General features: G+C 32.8%; 2 protein-coding genes across 3 annotated transcripts; both read left to right on the forward strand.

The window, feature by feature from the left end:
• The first annotated feature begins 4,870 nt into the window (after positions 1–4,870).
• LOC139513266 (beta,beta-carotene 15,15'-dioxygenase-like) lies at positions 4,871–10,490 on the forward strand. The gene is made up of 2 exons (XM_071301608.1): positions 4,871–5,116; positions 8,278–10,490. The coding sequence occupies exons 1-2, from the start codon at positions 4,940–4,942 to the stop codon at positions 9,670–9,672; spliced, it is 1,572 nt and encodes a 523-aa protein (XP_071157709.1). The 5' UTR covers positions 4,871–4,939; the 3' UTR covers positions 9,673–10,490.
• A 4,999-nt stretch (positions 10,491–15,489) lies between these two features.
• Positions 15,490–25,519, forward strand: LOC139513267 (uncharacterized). 2 transcript variants are annotated; one of them, XM_071301609.1, is made up of 4 exons: positions 15,490–15,576; positions 22,530–22,595; positions 24,320–24,502; positions 25,284–25,519. In XM_071301609.1, exons 1-4 carry the CDS (start codon positions 15,570–15,572, stop codon positions 25,451–25,453), a joined length of 426 nt encoding a protein of 141 aa, XP_071157710.1. In that variant the 5' UTR covers positions 15,490–15,569; the 3' UTR covers positions 25,454–25,519. The 2 variants fall into 2 exon arrangements, with proteins under 2 accessions (XP_071157710.1, XP_071157711.1); XM_071301610.1 differs by lacking the exon at positions 15,490–15,576 and adding an exon at positions 17,127–17,348.
• Positions 25,520–26,456: the final 937 nt, after the last annotated feature.

Raw genomic sequence — 26,456 nt, forward strand, 5'->3', positions numbered from 1 at the left:
TCTGACGTCACAATGGAAAAGTAAACAACCGATACCGAGAAAACACCGGAAGTAACTTGCACGAGAGGCACTGATATGGGTTTTTTTGCACGAGAGGCACTTGATATGGGTTATCAGCCCGGGTGGGAAGATATGGCTTGTGCACTTCCGCCCATTACACATATGCAAAAGCTATCATATTAATGCTAAGTATATGATAAACAAATATAATCCCAAGAGCTCTGCTCGAGGGATTATATTGGTTGAGGGTTGGTACGGTGTGTGATATTGAAAAAGCCATATCATATACACTTTATTATATACATATACCTGAAGTAGATATTTTTTTTGTGACATGACGTCATACAGATAAGAAGGTTTGACTGCAATCGATGACGTGACGTCATACAGATTAAAGGTGTGATAAAGCTTTTGCAACCGTGCTGATATCGATATCATCACGGTTGGCTGATACAGCACGCTTGCCATTGATTGTATTACACCAAGGATTTGTCCTTGATTACACATACAATTTATCTGTATTTACTACTAACGTAACGGTACCCAAATTGCACCGAGTACCCAAATTGCACCGAGTACCCAAATTGCACCTATTTAGCAAAAATAGCAACGGAAATCTTACAACATTTCCTAGAGACTAAACAATTTGTATTTTTATTATTTGATACTATGTACGTCTTTCAACATAGGTAAAAATATTTAGATATACACAAAACGTTCACAGTATTTCTCAACAGATGAAGTGTTTACTGAAAAAGCAAAATGTACCGAAACGTCACCATGCGACGTCATCAAAACGTCATCTTTTTAAAATTAGCAAATTCAATATGTTTCAAGTATCCATTTCTTAAAAAATGAAGAGTAAGTATGGACAAATATTCAATTGTTCAAAATATTTGAAAAAAATAAACAAAAGCTCTGTTATTCGACTTTTGACGATGCGAATTTAAGCATGGATGCAATTTGGGTACTCCTCCTTTCAGAATTATTGATGGTTTGGAGGTTAGTTCAGACCAATTTTTCTATGATTCCATATGGATTGAAAATCAAATTGATGTACCTAAATAATAAAGAAGGACAAGGCTACAAAATAAACACAAAATGGAAAATTTTGTCTTAATCATAAAAAAACGTAGTTGAAAAAACTATCAAAATAGGTGCAATTTGGGTACCGTCACGTTAAGTATATAATAAATATATTTATCATTTACGAATTTTATGTTGTTACAGCAGACAAAACCTTTAAATAACATGATTGTTTTTAATGCAAATAATAATATTCTTGGAATTAAAGAACTTTGTTTTCGCAGCAAATCAGGGAATCGTGCGCATATCCGTACATTATTTACACAAATATATATAACACTTAATCTCATCACAAATTTGTCATTTCTTCTTTGGTATTAACATAAAAAAAAAGTATATGACGAAAACCCACCTTTTTTTATACTCGCTACCTCAACTTTAAGGAAAATCCTGATAAATAACGATATATAGTCGGGTCGACCACATCTTTCTAAAATCCTCACGATAATTCTAAATACAGTAAAACATGACTTCTTTGGAAATACTTTGATGAGGTGTTCTCAACCAGTGGTGTCAATCAGATAGGAATTCTTATAAATTAAAGATATTTTCCAAAAGTACAATCGTTACAATTTTGCAGAAAAATAAAAAAAGAATATTCCCATGTATGCTCGACTGGAAGATCGACCGATTAGAAATTGAAAGTTCTTACTTTTACACTAGTCTACTTGCATCAGCAAAGACATCGAAGGTGATATAAGTATTAAAATGCTGTACTTATTTATTGTTAACATATTTGTTGAGTTTGGTGTGCCAATGTAAAGATATAATACAGACCTTCTAGTTTCAGTTTTGTTGTTTTTTTATCATCGCTTTTCTTTTTGGTCATGGTAATTTCTGTTTTTATTTGAGCTTATGATTTTAATTACTCTCTTGGTATCATCTATCTTTTCTCTATCAAACACTTATTTTTAATCCATTGTTAATTTCGTTTGATGTAATTTTTTATTTTACCTTTTTTTTATAAAATGTAGAAAAAAAAGATAAAGTAAAACATGAATTACTCCGTAGTGAGGGTACATTTTTTATTTTATTTTTCTGTAGACTCAGCTTTTTTTCCAATCGTGTTTTGTCAAGCTTCATGTCTCCTGACTTTGGTTCCAGTACTTACAGAATGTGGCGGGTGAAACCTGTAAACGGGCGCCGAACGCTCCCCTAAACTTTATACTTTATTATCTCAAATAAATGAACAAACTATTAAAATAAGTTAAAAAGGACTGCTCATATCGATAAAAAGCAGTAAACTACATTACAAAAATACCGACCTTGCATGTCGGGGTATTTATACATCCATACAACAAAAAAGACACTAAGTACAGATTTGAGAGTACCTGTAGTAACTGACATCTATTTCATAACCAATAACAACTAATAAAAGAATCATGATTTTTATTATTGGTCATGGTAATTTCTGTTTTTATTTGAGCTTATGATTTTAATTACTCTCTTGGTATCATCTATCTTTTCTCTATCAAACACTTATTTTTAATCCATTGTTAATTTCGTTTGATGTAATTTTTTATTTTACCTTTTTTTTATAAAATGTAGAAAAAAAAGATAAAGTAAAACATGAATTACTCCGTAGTGAGGGTACATTTTTTATTTTATTTTTCTGTAGACTCAGCTTTTTTTCCAATCGTGTTTTGTCAAGCTTCATGTCTCCTGATTTGGGTTCCAGTACTTACAGAATGTGGCGGGTGAAACCTGTAAACGGGCGCCGAACGCTCCCCTAAACTTTATACTTTATTATCTCAAATAAATGAACAAACTATTAAAATAAGTTAAAAAGGACTGCTCATATCGATAAAAAGCAGTAAACTACATTACAAAAATACCGACCTTGCATGTCGGGGTATTTATACATCCATACAACAAAAAAGACACTAAGTACAGATTTGAGAGTACCTGTAGTAACTGACATCTATTTCATAACCAATAACAACTAATAAAAGAATCATGATTTTTATTATAAGACTTTAAATATAAACGCGAAAAGAGCTCTGTGATCAAAAATGGCCCAAACAATAACCGATCTAACTAAAATGTCATCAACTCTTCGTAAGGGAATTGGAATTTTAGTTTTTGAAATGATTCCCCAATTTATCTACTGAAAATCTAATTGTAAAAAATATGTTACAAATCAGCACCGACTTCTAAGCTGATGATACACACTTGGACTAACCATGGAAGTATTATATTGACAGCGTCAATATAATACTTCCATGGACTAACATACCACCGCAGAGGTATTATCCCTTAAATTATCGGTTTATCAAGTACCTGCTTCTGTGATCTACATTGCTATTGATTTACATAAGAGAGATAGATTCCCTTTGGTTTAATAAGTAATTGTATGTTGATTGTAATGTATTGCAAAATTGTCATAAATTATACTGCCTTTCATAGTTTCATTTTCTACTCACATGAGTGTATTGCAAAAGTGTCATAAATTCTGCTGCCGTTAATAGTTTCATTTTCTATTCACATATTTGGGTTATTCCCTGGATTTTAAAACTTTGGTTTTAGCGTTCTTGATTAAATGGAATCAAGAAAAACAGTTTGGACTCATGAAATGTATAAATTGTTTTGTTTTTTTTCTAATTTTCAGGTGTATGATTATTGATTGATATTTAACGTTCATAGTCAAATATGAACTGTACTTTGTACTATACTAACACGCAAGATTTTTAATCAGCACCTGATTGAAAATAAATATGAATTCGTGTGTGTTTCTGGTTGAATATAGGATCATACAACATGCAATCAAATACCCGTGTGTGTATGTGTTTCTTTGGAATATTTGCCACTGGCGTTAAGCAAACAATTATTCAAAATCAATTTTATCGACGTATGTTATTCTCAAACTTGACTACTAGTTGAAGCCAAATCCTTTAAATTTAATTGAAAGGTTGCCGTCATATTTTAGTAAAGTATTTGCTATTATGATTATTTTTTTTGGATTTCTATCCCATTTTAGTATCGGATAATTTATTTGTACTATCTACAGGGAAAAAATCTACGCTTTTATCTTTTCGTACTGTTTTTTAAGCTCGTACACAGGAATTTAATATTTTCCGACAATTTACAAGTAACATGATAATAATTGTGCCACATCATTAAAATAATTACATGTTTTTGTATAAGAAGTAAAATTATCGGATTTATCAAAAAGCGATAACTGTTATATTACACATACAATAGCTTATAGGGAAAACGGTACTATTTATTCTGCCATAGGCGACAATACTAACATTTTCTAAATTTACCAGTTTTTATAATAAAAACCTGGATAAAACAGTTATGTGTGGTGTTAGTACTTTATTACCAATTTCCAACGGAGCTTGTTTATGTTATCCATGCCTACCGTCATTTTACACCAAAATTATGAAATTTTGGAAGCCTCTTCGACTAATTCTCTAGAAAATATTTCAATAGGTTTTTAAATTTATATTGCAAATTTACACACTGCAGTTATTCACAGATAAATAAAAAAAAAAATATATTGTACCCTTACATCCAATCACAGCCCTCCTAAGTTGACTTCCTTCACCTGTCTTGGGTACACAAAAGGCCAACCTAATGCTGGGAAAATGAAATAGTACCGTTTTCCCTATATCTTAGGTGTTAATACATTTCTATATTTTTCTGATTTGTTTTTGTTTATCACATACTTATTGTAGGTACGAACAGAGTGACCATGACTGTTGGATAAGAAGTTCACGTTATCTGTTATTATTATTTATATAACACACATCGCTATCATATATAACACTAGTTACACAACATTCAGACAGTATAAAACGTCTCAGACTACAATCTTATCATTCATTTAACATACACACAATCCTTTATAATGGTCCACACAGCAATATTGTTTGTTTCATTGGTTTGTAAAACAGTACAGACATTTTCTATTATGTCGGAACCAGATCCAGGATTTGATACATTTTTCACAACTAACTTGGAAGAGATGCTGGATGTACCTATTCATTTTGATAAACCGTTACCATCATGGCTACGAGGTACTCTGGTAAGATCTTTCATTTTATAAAATGTGAAGAAGTAAACAAGTAAATTAGCAGTTCATAAAGACGTTTTCAACCAGGGTAGTGGTTTCACCAGTAGTGCAAAATCCTTTAAAATGAATAAATAAAGAAATGGGTAGTTAAGGGATTATTTTATTCAATAAATATTTGCAAATTCTCTGTTTTCAAATTGTCTCCCGTGTATTCTTGAAAATAATCATTTACTAGTATTTCAATGAAGAATTAATAAAATTGTGCAATCCGACTTAAATAGCTATTATGTATTTGGTAGTGGTTCGTGGTGATAGTCACTATTCTGTTAGAAAGCTTTTAAAGAAACTTTTTGTAATTTTTTTTTCAAAACAAATGAAGAGTATTTTATTACAGTACTAGCTCTTTGTATTACGTTATTTTCAGTTTTGCAAAAACGCAGTTAATGTTGTATTACAAAATTTGTACATTCTGGCTTTTAAAATAATTAACAGGGTTAAAACAAAGACATATAAGAGATTTTACCGCATTCCTATTCCTTTCTCTCTTCTCTCTTAATTTTTTAAATAACTTTATTTTTATTTATTTTCAGTTTTGAAAAAAATATTCGTTTTGTTTTGGAAAATTGGCGCACATGAATTCCGGAAATTGGTGCAATCACAAAATGAATCAATGGCTTTGAAAAATATAAATTGGCACAAATGATACATTTTCATATTAGCAATTGGCGCGAAAGAACTGCTACCCCAATTTCGTTAATATATTAAAGTTTATCTAGTTTATCATTTGATTTTAGATCATGTTTTAAGTGACACATTTACTGCCGTTTTTTTCAGCATTTACATGTAACAGATTTGTATTTCGATTCAAACTTCCAAATAATAATACAGACTCTCATTTAGAAATTGAACCTGTCAATAAAAAGTGGATTTAGTCCAGTCAGTCTAGCATAAATTTGACCTTAACCTTGAAGTAATTGCAACTGAAGATTTTTAAGTTTTAATCTTTTAGCATTATACCCCAAATATACACAGAAAAAAGTCCAATAAAATCTAGCTTGATGTAAATTAAAAAATAATTATTTTAAAACTCCTATGGAGATTTGCATTGATATGGGAGATAACTCAGCCCAAAAGGCAGAAATATTAATAAAAATTGTTACAAAATTATAACTTTACCGCTTTTATCAGCATAATGTATTGATTCTTGATATTTAAGCCGTCTTAAAAGTATAACCAACAACTCTAAAGGTATCTTCATATCTTTTATCAAGCTACGAACCTAGATTTCATAATTCAATAGATGACCATTTATTACATTTTTCAGCACCTCAAGGTAAAGAATCTCAAAATGAATAAAACTAATTAATCATATATTCTTCTTTCTGTGATTTTAAGTTTCTTTAAACAAGGAAGATGCTGAACAAATATAATTTACAAATATAAACTATACCAAATATTCACATTATTTTTCAAAATGGTCACAAAGCCATAAATTTGCAATTTCTTTAATGAAAAATGTGCAAAAAAAAAAAAAGAATACCCATAACACTTCAGTTTTGTACATTTCATGAGCAGAAGATTATATAATGTAGTCAAATATTGTGACAGATATTTGACATACATTTTGAACATAGCTGACGTTACAATTATTTTAAAATTAAATTTTATTTAAATAAGAAAGGTAATGATTTAGTTAATCACTATGTATCCTGTTATTTTTTTTTAATCCTGTTTATTTTTTGTAATCCTGTTTGCTACAGTCAAATAAAGGTTACTAGGACGTTCAAAAATTAGTATATAAACTGAACAAGCCTATTTAAAATTAATAGCGAGTTTCTTGATATTCTAGGTGTCAGTCGATCTCGGCAGCAATCAATGCTCCCCATCATGTAGAGATCCCAACGTCAGCTTTCACAGATGTAGTTCGTCTGTTGAGAGTCTGAGGGAATATATTATCATAACATAAAAAGTTAACGTTGCTATCCGTCTTGTAGATGTTATGTAGTATGTTGGCCTGCAGAGTTAGTTACTCTTTGTAGACCCCTACTCTCAACAGAATAATGACTCTGTGAGAGTTGGTACTTGATTTATACATGATGGGGGAAACTAGCTGTGACAATGCCTAAGATGGTGCATGGCATTGCTGTCAATATAGAGGCAGGCCGGGATCGACTGACACCTAGAATATCAAGAAACTCGCTATTCATTTTATGTCGGCTTGTTCAGTTTATATACTAATACTTCTGAACGTCCTAGTAACCTTTAATTGACTGTAGCAAACAGGATAACAAACAAAAACCAGGATAAACAAAAACACAAAAAACAGGACACATTACCTTTCTTATTTAGATAAAATTTAATTAATAATTGAAACGTCAGCGTTTTACATGAATTTTAAGAGAATCAACCAAAACCTGACAAAAAGGACTCATTTTTGCGAAGTTATCTCCCTTTCCAATTATGGAAATTAAAAATGCAAAATTTGAGTTTTCCTCAAGTTAGATTTTATGGGGTTTTGTTCTGTGTATATTTGGGACTTAATGCTATAGATATCATAAGAACTAAAACAGTTTCTGTTGCAATTAGTTTGAGGTTAAAACTTAGTTTGACTGGACTAATACACCTAATCGCTATTTATTCCATTCCGGATAAGTTCTAAAATTACACAACTTTTTCATCCAGTTGAAGCTATCTGGGACCCTGTTTAAACAATTCACCATGCATGATACTTTTTAATGAGACCTGTTTAAACTACCGTAAATACTTCAAACAAAATATTTTTTTACTTCAATTTTAATTTCGAAAAAAGTGGATCATACAATATCAAAGTTTCTTGATGATCACTTTCTAAAGTTTTTTCTTCCTCAGCTCACTACTGATGACCTCCGTTTTTCGGCCGTTGACCTCAAACAGGAAGTTGTATAAATGACTGTTTTTCCCGGAATGGACTAAATAGCGATAAGGTCTATTGAAATGTTACGTATATCTGGAGTTTTAAAGAAAGAATCATACGGGATTCATTCAATTACAAGTATACTGAATATTACAATGTATTGAACAGGTATATTAAGCTCAAAGTTGGAATTGAAATTTGAAAAAAATTATTGCACAGAAACATATAATACTGTGTATTGCCATGCATGCAAATGTATTTGACTTTTATATACTTGCAGATCAGGAACGGATTAGGGATGTTTGAAGTTGGGCGTCGAAATTTTACCCATTCCTTTGACGCCTTTGGTAAACTAGCCAGTTGGAAGTTTTATGGTAATGGGTCAGCATCGTTTAGTACGAACTATATAAAATCAGATTTTTATAAGGACTCTATTGCCAAAGATGACATTGCTCCGTATTTAATGTTTGAATCAGTCAAACCGTCATTCAATGAATTTCAGAAAATGGAGGCCCTTTTAAGGGGTATAGATAATATGAATGTTAACGTCTATAGATTTTTCAATCGACAGGGTAATAATTACGAGTATGTTGTTCTTAATGACTTTTGGAAAATTTATCAAATCAATCCTGAAAGTCTAGATACGATTTCATCAGTTACTGCAGATCTACCACATAAAGGTCACTCCGGAAGTTACACTTTCTTAAGTTTTCTGTCTACTGCACATCCTCTTCCAGAATACGGAACCTCGAATCATTTCACTTTTGTAAGCAGCGTCAGCCTAATTCCAGGTATCAAAAGTATGATTTCATTAATACGTATAAAATCAATGGAAGAGAGAGAGGAAGTTGCTTCGTGGCCAGTCGATCGAGTCCCATATATGCACTCGTTTTCGGTAACTAAAAACTATGTTATCATATTTGCTGCACCATTTTTTGTTAATGTGATGAATATGGTCCGATATGCAGCTCCAATAAAAGGTTTAGATTGGAAATCAAATGAACCAACAACCGTATATGTCATTAATTTAAAAACAAATGCTGTGACATCTCTGGAAACAGCCAATGTATTCACTATGCATCATGTGAATGCTTTTGAAAGTGGAAGTGACATAATCGTTGACATTTCATCATATCCTAGTCCAAGCTTTGTTAAAAACTTAGAAGTTTCTATTCTTAAAGATCCGATTAAACGCAATTTATTTGATGCGCATGCTTATTTAAGAAGATATATAATAAACTTGTCTAAAGAGAGTATAATTTTTGAACCAATACAGGGATCGAAAACGGTACCGTTTTCTCACAATTTAGACCTGCCTACAATAAATGAAAATTACAGGTATAAAGAATACTGTTTTGTGTATGGCGTAGTACTAAAAATAGACAATGTTACTCTCAGTAGAGAGGCAATTGTAAAAAAAGATTTATGCAGGGATGACAACGATAAATATTGGTACGTTGAAAACCATTATGCTTCGGAAGCTGTGTTCGTCCCGTCGCCGACTAAAAATACCGAGGACGATGGGTATCTATTGGTGCCAATTCTTGACGGTTACCAGAAGAAAAGTTACATTGCAATCATTGATGCAGTTTCTATGGAAATTATTAACAAAGCAGATTTGCCGACATACGTTCCATTTAATCTTCATGGTAGATTCTTTGATGGTGTTCTGTAATTAACAACAATCCTGTTGTTAACAAAACAATGCAGTAGAAGATATGACGAACAAAGGCACTCCGAACAGTCGTATGTAAGGTTAAACAGGGCTTCATTGAACAATTGCGCATTTTGCCGTTATCGTGCTTTATCAATTAATCCTAGTATGAGTGACCTGTCATGACCGGTCAATAATCTGTATCCATTATGTAGCCGGGGACACAAGAATGATAAAGATAACCGACATCAACAAATGGTTTAACAACATTTAATGCGTAATATATCTTTATAAACATATTTATTTTTGTGAGATCTGAATCTGAATGACCTTTAATATTTTAAAAAGCATAATGTATTTCATTGAGAGGAGTCTGTGTTGAATACTGGAGTTGAGTGTTGATGTATTTTTTTTTTACTGCATTGATTGTTTTATGTTAAGTGCTTAGGGTAATTTTAATTAGATAATGCGCTATATAAATATTGTAAATAATATATTTACAAGAAGACATAACGCCAACTTGATGCAATTTGAAAGCGTATAGAATAGGTTTTTTTTTCATCAAAGCATGCTATAAAATACTCTTAAATGAATCATATTTTTTACATATATATTTAATTTGATTTGTATATTTTTGCATCCTTTTTTTTCGTTATTTTTGTCGTTGAGTTGCTGTCTTATTGACGTATATCCCACATCTCCTTTCATTTATAAATCGTATACAGATTTTGTTCGTTAACACTGAAAAACAGAAGCTTAAACCAAGGAGGTTATATGACCTCTTAAACATACATTCAAGAGAGTAACTACTATTAGTATTAAATCTTTAACGACCTGAACACTGCAATTTGATTGCACTATTTCAAGCCCTTCTACACTAGAACAGATTCCGACAAATTTACCTTAGAGCAGATCTGAACAGTTCTGCCCTATAACTAATTTAGAAATTTCTTTTGTTCTAGGACCGAATTGGTCTAGAATGGCTGCTAAGGACTAATCTGTGACATACCCCCCCCCCCCTAACCAGTTTATCGGTATAATATGCATAAATATACAGTTTACAAGTTGTATAGCGTTAACATACACATAAATAACAAACGTCAGAAATATCAGTTACATTTTATACAGTTTGTGAGTTTCAGACTACATATAATAAACATAGGTCTTAAATATTATTCCTGCACTTAAATGCATAGAGTAAGTACTTTCCTAAATTACAGAGTTCCTTAGTGTTTTTAACAGAAAACAATTGTACTAATTTATAAGTTGACGGTCTAGTCCAATAATATTTCTTGATAAACTTTTTACGTATATCATTATAATTTGTACATTGTAAAATAAAATGAAATTCATCCTTTTTTTGTCCATAATTTGAGCATCCTAAAATTTCGCTCATATAACAATGGAAATCTTCCTAATTCATAATATACCATTACATTAGAAGTGGACCTCTTGACACCTAGTAATGTTTTACAATAGTCTAAATGAACTTTTTCTACATTTGATGCTCTATGAACACCCCAAACTTCACAACCATACATTAAAATACTACATACATAAGTGTCAAATAAACTTATAGAAGTAACAGTGTTCAGGTATAAGGATAATGCCTTTTTCCTCATACTAAACATAGCTTTCATGCCTTGTTCAGCACAGTGGTTTTGAGTAATATAAAATTTACAATTATAATGAAATAACACACCCAGATAAAACAAAAATGATCTACAATATCTAATGGTTTACCATTATAAATCCATGTTTCAGTAAGACTAATTTTTCCACTTTTACGAAAAACTACTATCTTTGTTTTTTTTTGGTGTTAACTGAAAGACCCCATTTCTCAGTATAACCAGATAAAGTATTTAACATATTTTGTAAGCCTTGGATTGATTCTGACATCAAAATCATATCATCAGCATACATTAATAAAAAAAAAAGTGTTATGTCCTGAAATTCAAGTCCACAGTTACCATTATTAATAAATTCATTCTCAAAGTCATTGACATAAAATGAAAATAAAATAGGGGAAAGAACTTCCCCTAGCATTAAGCCAAGATTATTAGAAAAGTATTTTGAATTAAACCCATCAAATCTAATACAAGATCTAACATTGTTATACATTGATTTTAAAATATTAAGCAATTTGCCTCTGATTCCTAATTTAGAAATCTTGTACCACAAACATAGACGATCAACTGTATCAAAAGCTTTTAAAAAGTCAACAAAGCAACAATATGCTCTATTACCTTCACAAACAGAATTTTGTATGACAGAATATAAACAAAACACAGCATCTACTGTACTGTAACCATTACAAAAACCAAATTGTGCATCAGATAAAATATCGTTCATTGATGCTCATTTTAATAATCTACTATTCAAAATAGTAGTGAATAGTTTACCTAGATTGCTGACAAGACTTATACCACGGTAATTTGCTGGGTCGTTCGCATCCCCGGATTTAAAAACTGGCACTAGAATAGCATCAGACCAAGTGGACGGAAAATATCCAGAGCTCAAAACGGCATTGAAAATAGTACATATATAAGGCAGCACAAGGACCTTAAACTCAATGAAAAATTCATTTAACAAACCATCTGGACCATGACTTTTCTCGCGTTTTAAGTCATGTATAGCTTTAATAAGTTCATCAATGGTTATATCCATATCCAATTCTTCAAAAATAACCACATTATCTGGCATTTCTGCTCTTTACTATTAGATACTAGAGTTTTGAAATATTTAAAAAAAATCAGTTACTGTTAGATCACAGTTGACCTTTCTTCTTTTTTTCAAATCCATATCCCCTTTCGCAAACACGTCCTGACATTGAATCAATAATTCTGCTATGTCCTTACTTTCTGACAGTTTCATACCTTTAATGGTCCTTGAATACAGATCTTGTATATGTTTTGGAATAAGTTCATTCAGATCTTTAATTGAAAGAGCTTGTTTGACAGAGACCCTGTCAGACATGTTTTTATCAAGATTTTGTGAACTTACTTGAGAGTGGTTATTATCAGCTTTAATGGATACAATTGTATGTGCAGGTGGAACCATATTTGAGTTTTCGTTTGTCTCTGAAACAGTTGTCAGGCTATCAGATATTCTGTCAGCCTCTGCAGCTTGATGTGTTACAAAATATGGCTCGAAATTATTTAATGACTTGTCAGAAAACCTGTCAAGTTCATTTACATCTGTCAAAGGTATTGTGCATTCTATTTCTGTGCCAATTCCATATTTCAACCCTCCTTTCAAAGTGACAAACTTATTAGAGCCATTGCGTACTACTGTTGAGACCTCCTGACCTATTTTCAGCACAACATTTGGTGTTAATAAACCTTTTAGTTCATAGTTCGGCTGTATAATAATATCAGAATTAGGTGTCCTATCAATTTCAATTTTTAATACCTTCATTGACTGAGGGGGAACAACTGTTTTCCTCCCTACTGTTACTCTGTAAACATGGGGAATTTTACCCTCCTTATTACCTAAACAGATGACGGGTATAAGATCTTGATTTATCTGTAAGGTATAATTGCCCAAATCAATTATAGCCTTGAAATGTTCCAAAAATCAATACCTAATATTACCTTATCTGTGATCTCTGCACCCACAAACCTCCATTTGACTTTGAGTTTACCAACTGTCACGTCAAGGTCATCTGTGTATATGGCTTCCATTTCAGACCCTTTTCCAGCCCCTTTCAATATTATGTGCTGCTTCATCTTTACTTTTGGCCCCAACTGTTTAAGAAGTGATGTACTGATCACGGAAACTTGAGCTGCACTATCTACGACAGCTAAAACTTTTTGCCCATTATGAATTAAGTTTATGTACAATGTTTTTGAATCTGAATTATGTTTATACAGAACTAGTTCCTGATTTTTCACTGTATTGCCAATATCCTCTTTTTTTACATCGGTACATATTTGGCCACCATGCCCCGAACTGATCAAGAATTGGCCGTCTTTCTTGATCCCTGGTAGTTTAAAGTGTTGCTACTTGGTGATGGAGATCTACTTCGCATGGGCGATCCATTTCGATACATTATCCTGCTTGGACAATCCCGGGCATAATGTCCTTCTTTTCCACACTGAAAACAGCCTGTTCCCCTATATGGGCTTGTTGACCTTTCTGGTGTAGGAGACCTATATGTACTTCTTGACCTCTGCTTTTGACCCTGATTTTTGTTAATTATATTGAGAATCTTTCTCACAATAATTTTTGTCTCTGTAAGATCATCTTCTGTTTTCTTAAGTCTTTTCTCAATACAGCACTTACCCCTCTTTTATCATCATCTTTCTCAACATCCCTTACAGCAAATTTTTCTTCTTCCTGTTCTTGGACATCTTCTGTATCTGAAAATGTAACTCTTTTCACTTCAGACTTCTTACCGCCCATAATAACTTTTTGGTTAGCTGCTGCACTACGTACAATTGGACTGCTTGATCTAAAGATTCTGGTTTATTGTCCATGGCAACTAAAGCAGCTCTTTTATCTAGACAACCTCTCAAAAATGCATCAGTAGCCAGTGTCTCAGCAAACTTCTCTGGAGTATCAGGATACCCATCAACCGCCAACTCCTGTGCCCTCTCTGCAAAATCTCTCAAATTCTCTTCGTTTTCTTGCCTCAAATCCTGTAATAATCTACGTAAAATATGGGGTAATTCCTTTTTACCAAATTTCTCGTTAAATTTCTGACAAAAAAGTTTATAATTTGCCTGTAATGATTTAACTCTGTTACTGTAGTACTTCAGAGCCCTATCTCTTAAAAGTTCTATTAATTTGAACAATCTTTGCTCATCAGTCCATTTATATCTATCAGCTATGGTAGAAAACTGTAAAAGTATGGTCGCCAGTCACTTTTGCCATCAAAAAATAGCAAGCTTTGGAGCAGATGGACCATATTTGTCGGGAGTTGAAGGGGGTTTATAATTTACTCCTGATTTAGATTCCCTGTCAGTTATTACCTTTTGAATTCTAGCAAGAGACTCTTGCTGTTCTATTTGTGATTGCATTTTCTCTGTTTTTTCATGATGCCGGTCTAATTCCTTATCTTTAGTTTCTACCATTTCTCTAAAATGATTTAATTCTTGTTTTACCTTTTTAAGTATTCATCTCGCTCTTGCTCATACTGCACCTTTGTTGTTCCAATATGGCCAGGTTATTCTCTCTCATCTGGTCAGCCTGTAACTGAAAACTAACTACCATGTCAGAACGATCCTTTTCAATACTAGATAGTTTATCCCTTAGTAATGCTACCTTTGACGTAAGATCTTCCACCGATGGCTTAACTTCTTTAAAAGTTATTAGATTGTCTTTTAATAAAGATGCCCAAAGAGTACTAGAAATTTCTGTAATATCAAAGATGTTGTCTTCAGTAAGTGTACCTTTTTCTTCTCTTGCCCTTAGTATGGCATTTGCTTTAGCCTCCCAAATGCCTTTTAACGACTTCAGTTGTAAAAATGTAGCTGTGTTAATATTCACTGGTTCTGTCATGATTGAATAAATCTATTTCTTATAAAATGAAATAAATATAAGACACAATGTCTTGCTATATAATTAATCAGTAACACTGACTAAATTGTTAACAGGTTAAGTTTCAGTAACACTGACACTTGCCTGTATCTCTTTGTCATTGACAATGACAAAGAAAAATGTATCAATCAAAAAAAATGATCGATAGCTAGCATTTAGTGCCAACCACAATAACAGTCGGAAGCTCTCGGACATTTACTCAACTTGCATCGTAAATGAACGAGTATTGACCTAGGGTCATTTGCATACATCATCTTCCATAGTCCATTGTGCCTTACTTTTTTCTCGTGATCACATGACAATCTTTCAAAATGAAAGTTAAAGTGCCAGAATCGATGGGTCACTGTGAAAACTGTCTAAATATGAGAAGATAAAGGATGGCTGGTAGGTGAAAAATACATAAATGAAGAGATATATGAAAAATGAACAAATTGATACCCGATTTATATGATTCCAAGGCCGTTAGTCGGTACAAGAAGCGACGAAGCAGCGCATCTATTTTTGACGGGCAAATATCCACTTTTTGATATGGGACGAGCTCTGACGTCGCACGGCCCAAGCTTGTCTGGCAAAACAGCCGTTGGACGTCAGAGTAATCTCGGACTAATCACTTTGCATATCGGTCACTTTTCGGTCAATATTAGTTACATAGCTTTTAATGTCATCAATACTGTTCATTTTTACTGATAACGCATCAAATTTAGACATTAAATCAGTTGCCAATAATGGAGGGTTAACTACCGGTGCTGGTGTATGGCATGGAAAAAAGGGGGGTACCATCTGCTGGGTCGGTGAAGTAACAAAAGGAGAAGCCATCATTTGCACAGGCATATTTTGATAGTTACTAGTCATATTGTTCATATTATTCATGTAAGGCTGGCTAGACATGTTATTGTTCATTGGAAATGTTTGTTGTGAGTATGTAATGGCGGACAAATCAAACAAACCCACGTTTGGCTCGTTTTTATCCTTGCTTTTAGTTCGTGATTTCTTTTTCTTTGGTTGACAGGACTCTTGTGGTAAAGCCATTTAGGACTAACAAACCATTTAAATACCACAATACCGCTCAAAGTCTTCTATAAAAGTTACTAGTTCGAGGACAGAACTGTTCTGTAATGACTGTTTTAAAATGACTGTTCTGTGACAGATTATTATGGTTTATTCCAAAAAAGAAATTAGAACTGACCCAACTGAACCTATATTGCATGTATGCGTTGCTCTTCTTCCATCTAGATGGGAAACAAGGTTTGTTTTATACTTGTTCTAAATCAAAAATAAACATAACATTTGCATTAGTAATTCTTTAAGACCACGTGTATGCAAGAGCGTGCTGACAAAGAGACGTGCTATTCAAAGATGATAAATCAGCCATCATCACCGCAGTTGTTTAATGATTTACTACTGGGAGTCAGTAAAGACGTTGTTGGGGAATATCTTAGGTATTTGTTTAGGATGTTGTACTATTCTTTCCAATTTTCGCGAATAAGGTCCTAACTTAGGAAAGACAAATTTGATGTGGCGGGGTTAAACATGTTTGTAAGCGTTCAACCCTCCCTTAACCTGGGTGAGAGGTTTTGCAGCATAAAAATTCATAATTAAGTTAACGTAATAAACGATTAGCATTAAAAAATGTTATCTTAGTGATATTTCTATATACCTGACTGAGTAAATTCAAGAAAACATTTATAACAAACTAATTTACAATTGAGAAAAATAATATATGAACAAATGAAGGAAATAAAGAAGAAAATCTTATAGGTATTGATAATTACCGTCGTATTTCCAATGTAAAATGAAAGAGGCTTAAGTTTTGAATAAATAAGTAAATTGGTTTTCCTGGTATACAAACAGCTGTTCCAATTTTATGTGTACAAGTGTTTTTGTATTGAATTTAATGCATATTTTGTACCAGGTAAGTCTAATATATAAAATATTTTTTTCATTTTTTGATTATTCTTGCAAATAGGGAAGACATATATATCTAAGAAAAGTTGCAATTCAACCTTTAATTGTGCAAAGTAATACATATTCAATTACTGCTCATAACAGTAAAATTTGGACCTGTCGGATTTGATATAGATGTTATAAATCAGCTTTATATGTACAACATACAGATGTTATAAATCAGCTTTATATGTAAACATCGAACTTCAAAAGTAAGTAAGATTCAAATTCTAAACCCCTGTACGTATAATCCTTGAAACACTCAACATAGCAATAGTTTGCATCGCCGCAATACCGACTCCAAGTTATCTATAATACTAGTAGCAGATATTGCATATTCTGAAATGAACGAAATAGTAAAAGCATCATTACAGCTTGCTCTTATATTATTTATGTGGGTAAATTTATATCTGCATGGTTATTTTGTTCTTTAACAATCATGACAATGGTAATGATCTATGACATTATAACGTCCCGAATATGCTGTAATATTTGTCCCTGTAGCCTAAGCAAAAGATATTTTACTTTTATTTTCTAGAAATATATACTCTTTTTTGTAAAATGTACATTTTAAAGAGATAGAGCAAAGTCCTCTATTTTATTTACCACTCGGGCCCTTGTAAAAAAGTCTTTTAACATTCACTTACATTCAAAGTGTCCCTGCTCCATATGTATACATAGTTGTGGCTTATTTCTTGATATGACAAACATTTTAACGCCTGAATTAACCTCAAAATCACAACTTTGATAGGTTTTGTCAAATTTCGAGTATTAATCTGCAAAAATGTATAAGGACATTCTTAACAAGAATCAGAATTCTGTTGAATGTAAAGCTATAAGTTGTCCTTCGGATACAAAAGCAATTATTTTTGGTTAGACTTCGGAAAGAAATATAGAAGTTACATACAAAAAGAGAGGTATTAAACAACATATAAAACAATCATATATTCATATGAACAAAACATTTACAAACGAAAAGTATTTTTTGAAAATCTTATGAAAACGAAAGCAAAAAAAAAGCATCATGCGTACATGTTTAATGCTGTTTAACTGAAATAGCAATACCTTACGGTCGATATTTCCATAAAACATCTATTAAGGTTTACACCAGGCCAAAATAACATCTACAAGTAACGCAAAAATGAGAACGAAAAAAACCATGAGCCTTAAAAACTAAGGAAAACTGGCATGTTGCAGAAGCAATCGAAGGGTTGTAGACTCTGAGCGTATCACCGGACTGTCAGAAGTCAATGCTTCTGTATAAATTTGTTTGTTTATTTTTGCAACAGGCCACATAAGAACCCTTGTTAGAGCTTTAATATGTTGAGATGGTTATTTGAAGTCCCTGTTTTGACGACGACTACGGTGGGTTTTTTAACGACATTGCCTACCCGTGAGGTTCTTGCACGGTCGGTATTGCCCGTTTTGACCGGAAGTGGCTGTGTATTTATATATCCCATGAAATCAAACGTTCTTACCCTTTTAGCATCGGTTATACTGCCGAATAGTTGAACCAAAAGCCAACCATTAAACTTAGACAGCACAATAGAAAAAATAGAATAAAAAAAATGTTCTTGATATCACAAAAGGAAAATCTAAAATGAGATCCACAATCTAAACTACATCACTCGTTATGTTTTTTTTTCTATCTGAACATCAACTCATAAAGGTTTCTGGTTTTATAATAGTTACATGTAATTTTTTTATCTCGATGTAACTTTTGTCGACGAAAATTGATATCTAGTTTAGTCGATTTAACCAGCGTTTCCTGCATGTTTTTATGTTCATGAAGCCATATATTAATATTAACACATACTCGGTCTGATAGATACGTACTCCTGGAGGTGTCATACCACCAATTACTGAAAGTAGGCCTACTCGGACAAAAAATAGTGCATTTGATGTCATTGTTTACCTAAACTAACCAACAAATTGGCAGAAATAAACTTTTGGTGAATGAGAAATATATTAAGACCATTTTGAGCTAAAATTTACTTGTTTATGAGTTTGCATTCAAAATTGAGGATTAATGCACTCCATAGTATACTAATTTAAGATTTCCAGAAAACCAGGGGTTATTTTTAGTGGTACCTCTATTCGGAAGACCTTTTCTTTTTTATATGATTTTAAACATCTGTTGAAAATTGGCATGTAGAAAGCTGATACATGAACGATTCAGGATATACCTGGTTTCTATGAAGTGAAACTTAAGGTAAAATATTTGGAAAGCTGTAAAAATTGTAAAATTTGGTTGAACAGATAGGGACATTTAATTGGTGGTATGACACCTGGAGAGTAAGTCGAGAAACAAAAGGATATGCGGTATACGTCTAAGTGAAAGTATAAGGAAGGTAATGGTTATCGTAAGATCAGAGTAAACTTAAACTAAAAGAACTAGCCAAGGAATTTGTTTTTGTCCCGGCAGATAAAGCTGCTAATAATATTATTATTGTTTGACGTAAATTTTACATTGAGGTTCTGAAAAAGGAAATCACCAATTCACCAACATTCCAACTGACTCAATTTTCAGAAAACGAAATCTGTAACAAACATAAACTTTTAGCCACCGCTTTACAAGCAGAGCCAAATACAATGAAAGTCCCAACTATGTATTGGCTTCCGAAGCTACACAAAACCCCTTACAAATATAGATTTATCACGTCTTCAAGCCATTGTTCAACTACTAAATTGTCTATTCTTCTTACCAGCACACTTGGTACAATTAAAAACCTGATAATAAATTGTTCAAATAAGGCCTTCGAAAATAGTGGAATAAATTACTTTTGGAGTGTCAAGAACTCGTTGGAAGTACTTGATAAATTGCATGCTTATATTGGTGATTTTGAATCTGTTCAAAGTTTTGATTTTTCTACCCTATATACCACATTGCCTCACATTCTCATTAAGAAAAAATTCACACACCTAATTAAATGGGCATTCAAAAAATCAGAATGTGAATATATATGTTCAAACTCTTTTAGGTCATTTTTTAGTAGCAATAAACAAAAAAACTATGTTAATTGGACATGCTTTGATACTATATATGCCCTTGAATTTTTACTAGATAACATTTTTGTTCGCTTTGGGGATTCCGTATATCGTCAGATTATCGGAATTCCAATGGGGACTAACTGTGCACCACTTATTGCGGACCTGTTTTTGTATTGTTATGAGTTACAATTTATGACAAAAATAAGCAAAGACCCATCGAAACAACATCTGATAAACAAATTTAATAATACTTTTAGATATTTGGATGATATTTTGGCTCTTAATAATGACGACTTCAGTATGTATATTAATGAAATTTATCCTATTGAACTTACTTTAAATAAAGCTAATACTAACAATTACCACTGCCCTTTTCTCGATCTTGATATCTATATCACTAATGGAAAGCTGAATACTAAAATTTATGATAAAAGGGATGATTTTTCATTTCCTATCGTTAATTATCCGTTTTTAGATGGTGACGTTCCCTTGTCACCATCTTACGGTGTTTATATATCTCAACTTGTACGATTCGCTCGTGTATGTAACAATGTTTTAGATTTTAACGAGAGAAATTTATATATTACTGAAAAATTATTACACCAGGGTTTTCGATATCACAAACTAGTCAAAACATTTACTAAATTTTATCATCGGTATAAAGACATCATTCGTAAATATAGCTCAACATGCAGACTTCTAATACGTTCAGGTATTTCACATCCAATTTTTTATGGTAATATTCTTTATAAAGCACAAAGGTGTCAGTATTCACCTCAGAAACTTACAAAACCTTTGAATAGACTTATTAAGAAGGGATATAATTACGATACTGTTGTCAAGTCATTAAAGATTGCATATTTTGGCGTTAATATTGAGTCACTGATAAGGTCTTTGCATCGGAACTAAACACATTATTTTTTAAAACAGTTGTTGGCATGACACGGGTTATGTTCTTCTCATATATGTTATGATGGTATGATACTAAACCCCTAACGGGAAGGATTGTGCCTGATGTTCATATGATGAAATCATAATCTTTCAGTCAGTTTAATTGAAGTCTGGAGCTGGCATGTCAGTTAACTGCTAGTAGTCTGTTGTTATTTATGTATTATTGTCATTTTGTTTATTTTCTTTGGTTACATCTTCTGACATCAGACTCGGATTTCTCTTGAACTGAATTTTAATGTGCGTATTGTTATGCGTTTACTTTACTACATTGGTTAGAGGTATAGGGGGAGGGTTGAGATCTCACAAACATGTTTAACCCCGCCGCATTTTTTCGCCTGTCCCAAGTCAGGAGCCTCTGGCCTTTGTTAGTCTTGTATTATTTTAATTTTAGTTTCTTGTGTACAATTTGGAAATTAGTATGGCGTTCATTATCACTGGACTAGTATATATTTGTTTAGGGGCCAGCTGAAGGACGCCTCCGGGTGCGTGGAATTTCTCGCTACATTGAAGACCTGTTGGTGACCCTCTGCTGTTGTTTTTTATTTGGTCGGGTTGTTGTCTCTTTGACACATTCCCCATTTCCATTCTCAATTTTATTCCAAGACAAATAGATAATTTGAAAGAAACCACTGAATGACTATGTAATCAACATGAGATTGTTTAATGGAAATTACCAGAAGTTTTAATTTTAAACTTAAAAAGCACATAATTATTCAAACCATATATATATATATTGAATGTAGGACCGAAAGTCACAATTCAGTTTGTATATGTTACAGACGCTTTCTCAATTAAGGCATTAGATAGGATTCGGCTATTTCATTTATTGTAAATCAATACGTTTTCCGAAAAGGAACGCTCGGTCAATATTGTTTAACGCAATAAATGAGACACATGGACATCTTATTTTTCATGTGCTCTCGACAGATGCAAAGCCTTACCACCTTAGATTGGCGGACACCTTTTTTGCAATGAGAGCAAAAGGCTGAAGCAGCTAAAGTGATGTGCCAAAAGCAAGGAAAACTTTCCGTGTTAGGAAACCTTTATTTGTCTCAATTTTATCTCTTTTTAAAATAATAGAACCAATGATCCATAAAATATACATGTATGTATAAATTGATTGGTTAATCGATGTAAAATATTGAATGTGTTTAAACAAAAAAGAAAGAAAGAAAGAAGAGTATTTTCATTAAGTAATTAACATATAAAACCACTTTATAATAATATAATATATAATCTATATAAGATGCGGTGTGATTGCCAATGAGAAAACTATCTCACAAAGAACAAAACCGAGACAGTATAGCAAACTAAATCTAGTTTCGAATTTTGTATACCAGAGTCATTGTAGCTTTGCAGTTTGTTAAAGAGGCGTCAAATAATTAACTGCAATGTACCATCAATTCAAGTAGACTGTGTGAAATAATTCTTCAGTATTTTATAAATTTCAGGTATAGACAAAATGGTTTTCCTTCCGATGTTTCTTATTTATCTGGTTGGACTATTTAGTTATTGCAGTAAGTATTTCAAACTTATAAAATTAAGGTAAGTGTAAAAGAATTGCAGTCATGTTTCACAAAATCTTTTCTGCTGATATATGCTGATTTAGTCGAGAATAACTAAAGTTTGATGTTTCATTCCGTCCGCAAATTTGTTACTACCTAAAAGAAAGGGGTTGGTCACACAAAACGAAAGTTTTACAGCACTCCAAACCTCACACATTCTTGACGGTAGCAGTTACGTAGATAGACGACCTCACGGATTTTGTAAACAATTTACGCATTTGAATTTACAATCTTGAAAGTGATTAATGTAACACATTAAATGGTGAAGTAAATTGAATATTAAACAGAAAAAGTACAAATGCATAGAATGCAGGTAAATTTTATAATATTAAATTCCCTAATCATACTTATTAGCTCACCTGGCCCGAAGGACCAAGTGACCCTTCCCCATCACTTGGCGTCCGGCGTCCGGCGTCCATCGTCGTCCTGCGTCCGTCGTCCGGCGTTAACTTTTACAAAAATCTTCTCCTCTGAAACTACTGGACCATATTTAACCAAACTTGGCCACAATCATCATTGGGGTATCTAGTTTAAAAAATGTGTCCGGTGCCCCGGTCAACCAACCAAGATGGCCACCATGTCTAAAAATAGAACATAGGGGTAAAATGCAGTTTTTGGTTTATAACTCAAAAACCAAAGCATTTAGAGCAAATCTGACATGGGGTAAAATTGTTTATCAGGTCAAGATGTATGACCTGAAATTTTCAGATGAATTGGACAACCCATTGTTGGGTTGCTGCCCCTGAATTGGTAATTTTAAGGAAATTTTACTGTTTTTGGTTATTATCTTGAATATTATTATAGATAGAGATAAACTGTAAACAGCAATAATGTCCAGCAAAGTAAGATTTACAAATAAGTCATGTTACCGAAATGGTCAGTTGACCCCTTTAGGAGTTATTGTCTTTTATAGTCAATTTCTAACCATTTTTTCGTAAATCTTAGTTATCTTTTACAAAAATCTTCTCCTCTGAAACTACTGGGCCAAATTAATCCAAACTTGGCCACAATCATCTTTGGGGTATTTAGTTTTAAAAATGTGTCCGACGACCCGGCCATCAAATGAAGATGGCCGCCACAGCTAAAAATAGAACATGGGGGTAAAATGCAGTTTTTGGCTTCTAACTCAAAAACCAAAGCATTTAGAGCAAATCCGACGCGATAAAATTGTTCATCAGGTGAAGATCTATCTGCCCTGAAATTTTCAGATGAATCGGACAACCCGTTGTTGGGTTGCTGCCCCTGAATCGGTAATTTAAAGGAAATTTTGCTGTTTTTGGTTATTATCTTGAATACTATTATAGATAGAGATAAACTGTAAACAGCATTAATGTTCAGCAAAGTAAGATTTACAAATAAGTCAAACATGACCGAAATGGTCAATTGACCCCCTAAGGAGTTGTTGTCCTTTATAGTCAATTTTTAACAATTTTCATAAAATTTGTAAATTTTTATTAACATTTTCCACTGAAACTACTGGGCCAAGTTCATTATAGATAGAGATAATTGTAAGCAGCAAAACTGTTTAGTAAAATAAGATGTACAAATTAAACACATCACCATCACCAAAACACAATTTTGTCATGAATCCATCTGCTTCCTTTGGTTAATATTCACAAAGACCAAGGTGAGCGCCACAGGCTCTTTAGAGCCTCTAGTTTTTTTTTTATTGCCAGATTGTTACGAAGTAGTAGGAAGATGTATCAAATTTGGAAAAGATGAGCAAATGTACACACTTATTGGAGGAGATCGTAAATGTATAAAAGAAAATGGTTTCACATACTGTAGAGAATGGGCATGTCATAAGAAATGTTCAAGTTTTAATAATTGGCCTGGAATATGTGAACCGTGCCCAGGAGGTAACGCCTATAGTTAAAAATACGATTATTCATATTGCAGAGTACTTATCCAATGAAGCACATGACAATGAGACAACTCTACACAAGAGATCAAATGACATAGCATTTTTTCAAAACATTTATAGGTCACCGTACGGGCTTCAACAATGAGCAAAGTCTACACCGCATAGTCATCTATAGAAGACAAATACAAACCACTTTAAACGAGAAAATTAACGGGCCTAATTTATGTACTGTACCAAATTAATGAACCTAAAAAAAAATGTAACACAGCTACAACAGACAACCACTGAATTACAGATTGATGACATGGAACAGTCTCTCGTTGTGAGAACTTTGATCAAAATACTAGTATCTTATTTGTGTAAAAGTAAAAAAAAATAAAAAAACATTACACTCCTATGCTATTTTCTTTTACTTGGTGAACATTGTTTCTCAGATAACTTTAAAATTTCGTAACTTTAGCTTTAGTTTGATCATCATTGACCATGTTTACAAGTTTCCTTAGTTGGTTTTTTATTGTTATTTATTTTTCCATTTTTTCTATTTAGATTTTCAAAACCTAAAGAGTAAGACGTATGTCTTTTGCTTTTTTACCATGACCTGATTATAAAAGTTATTTCGACACCATTACTGATATATTCACAGTGCTTTGTAAATATTTTTTTTTAATTTGGATTGCTTTTGTAAAAAAAACCAGCTATATTCCATGTGTTTATATTCCAATAAGTAATGCTATACAGACTAGTTCATATTTTAGATATTACTGTTATCATTTTAGATACATGTGCTGATGTTGGACAAATATTTGATAAAGGTGATTTCTTTAAATGTGCTGATAATGCCAACAACTGTCAATGCAGCAATAACAACAGAGTAAAATCGACAAGGAAAAACGCCAGTGTTAAAGAGATGTGTCTTGATGATTTAAGAAAGGCTGCCAAGCCATAAGGCTTCTAAAAACTCATGTGAATTATTCAAATCAATTTATAATATAGTATTAAAAATAGAATTGCATTTCTTAGTATTATTCACTAAACACTATTAATGAACGGATTGCAGAAATTATCAAAAAATATCTGACATCGCACAGACCACACCTACCATGACAAAACTTGCCATATCGGACCATTCTCTTATTTTTTTTTTATTTTTTTGCATTTTTTACATACAGTGAGCAAATCACGACAGATGAAAGTGAAGTACACAGTACGTACAGTGAGCAAATCTAGATGGATGAAAGTAAAGTACACAGTACCTACAGTGAGCAAATCACGACAGATAAAGATAAAGTACACAGTACCTATATCGGGCAAATCATGACAGATGAAAGTAAAGTACACAGTACCTACAGTGAGCAAATCACGACAAATTAAAATGAAAAGTACACAGTACCTACAGTGAGCAAATCACGACAGATGACAGTAAAGTACACAATACCTACAGTGAGCAAATCACGACCAATTACTCGGCCTGTGGCGGCGGTTTGTTACACTGGTGTCAGAAGTGGGATGTCAATTCTTTCAGACATCCCGTGATCGTACCCATAGCCAATTCGGGATTATTTTAGCTTTGACGTGTGGTGGAATATGTAAATAATAAATTTGTAAATAACGTTTCCTGTTACTGTTTTTATCGTATTTTGCGTTGTTCCGTTACCGTTGTATTTATGAATTAAAATTTAGAAGAACGTTAAACGACAGTATTTTAACCCTGTATGTAATCAGTTTTATAAAACAAACACAAAATAATGTTTGTTATCTTTTTAATAAAGCAGCAGCAGAAATGTCAAACTTTGAATGTGATGATAATGAGACGCCCCAATTATTAAAACCTCGAGATGAATCTCCCGACCGAGAAATCATGTTCAGACGGAACATAGGGCCGAGTGGCAGCGGTACCGCCGGGGACGACGACGAAGCGCGTCAAGGTGACGTACCGATCAGAGACGAAT

This window comes from Mytilus edulis, chromosome 2 (genome assembly GCF_963676685.1).
Source record: "Mytilus edulis chromosome 2, xbMytEdul2.2, whole genome shotgun sequence".
Lineage (NCBI taxonomy): Eukaryota > Metazoa > Mollusca > Bivalvia > Mytilida > Mytilidae > Mytilus > Mytilus edulis.

Excerpts from the sequence above, each read along its gene's own strand:
- LOC139513267 (XM_071301609.1), top strand. Across the intron at positions 22,596-24,319 it reads TGGACTATTTAGTTATTGCA|ATTGTTACGAAGTAGTAGGA; the intron begins GTAAGTATTTCA and ends TTTTATTGCCAG. Across the intron at positions 24,503-25,283 it reads ATGTGAACCGTGCCCAGGAG|ATACATGTGCTGATGTTGGA; the intron begins GTAACGCCTATA and ends TTATCATTTTAG.
- LOC139513266 (XM_071301608.1), top strand. The coding sequence starts at position 4,940 with ATGGTCCACACAGCAATATTGTTTGTTTCATTGGTTTGTAAAACAGTA. Across the intron at positions 5,117-8,277 it reads CATGGCTACGAGGTACTCTG|ATCAGGAACGGATTAGGGAT; the intron begins GTAAGATCTTTC and ends ATATACTTGCAG.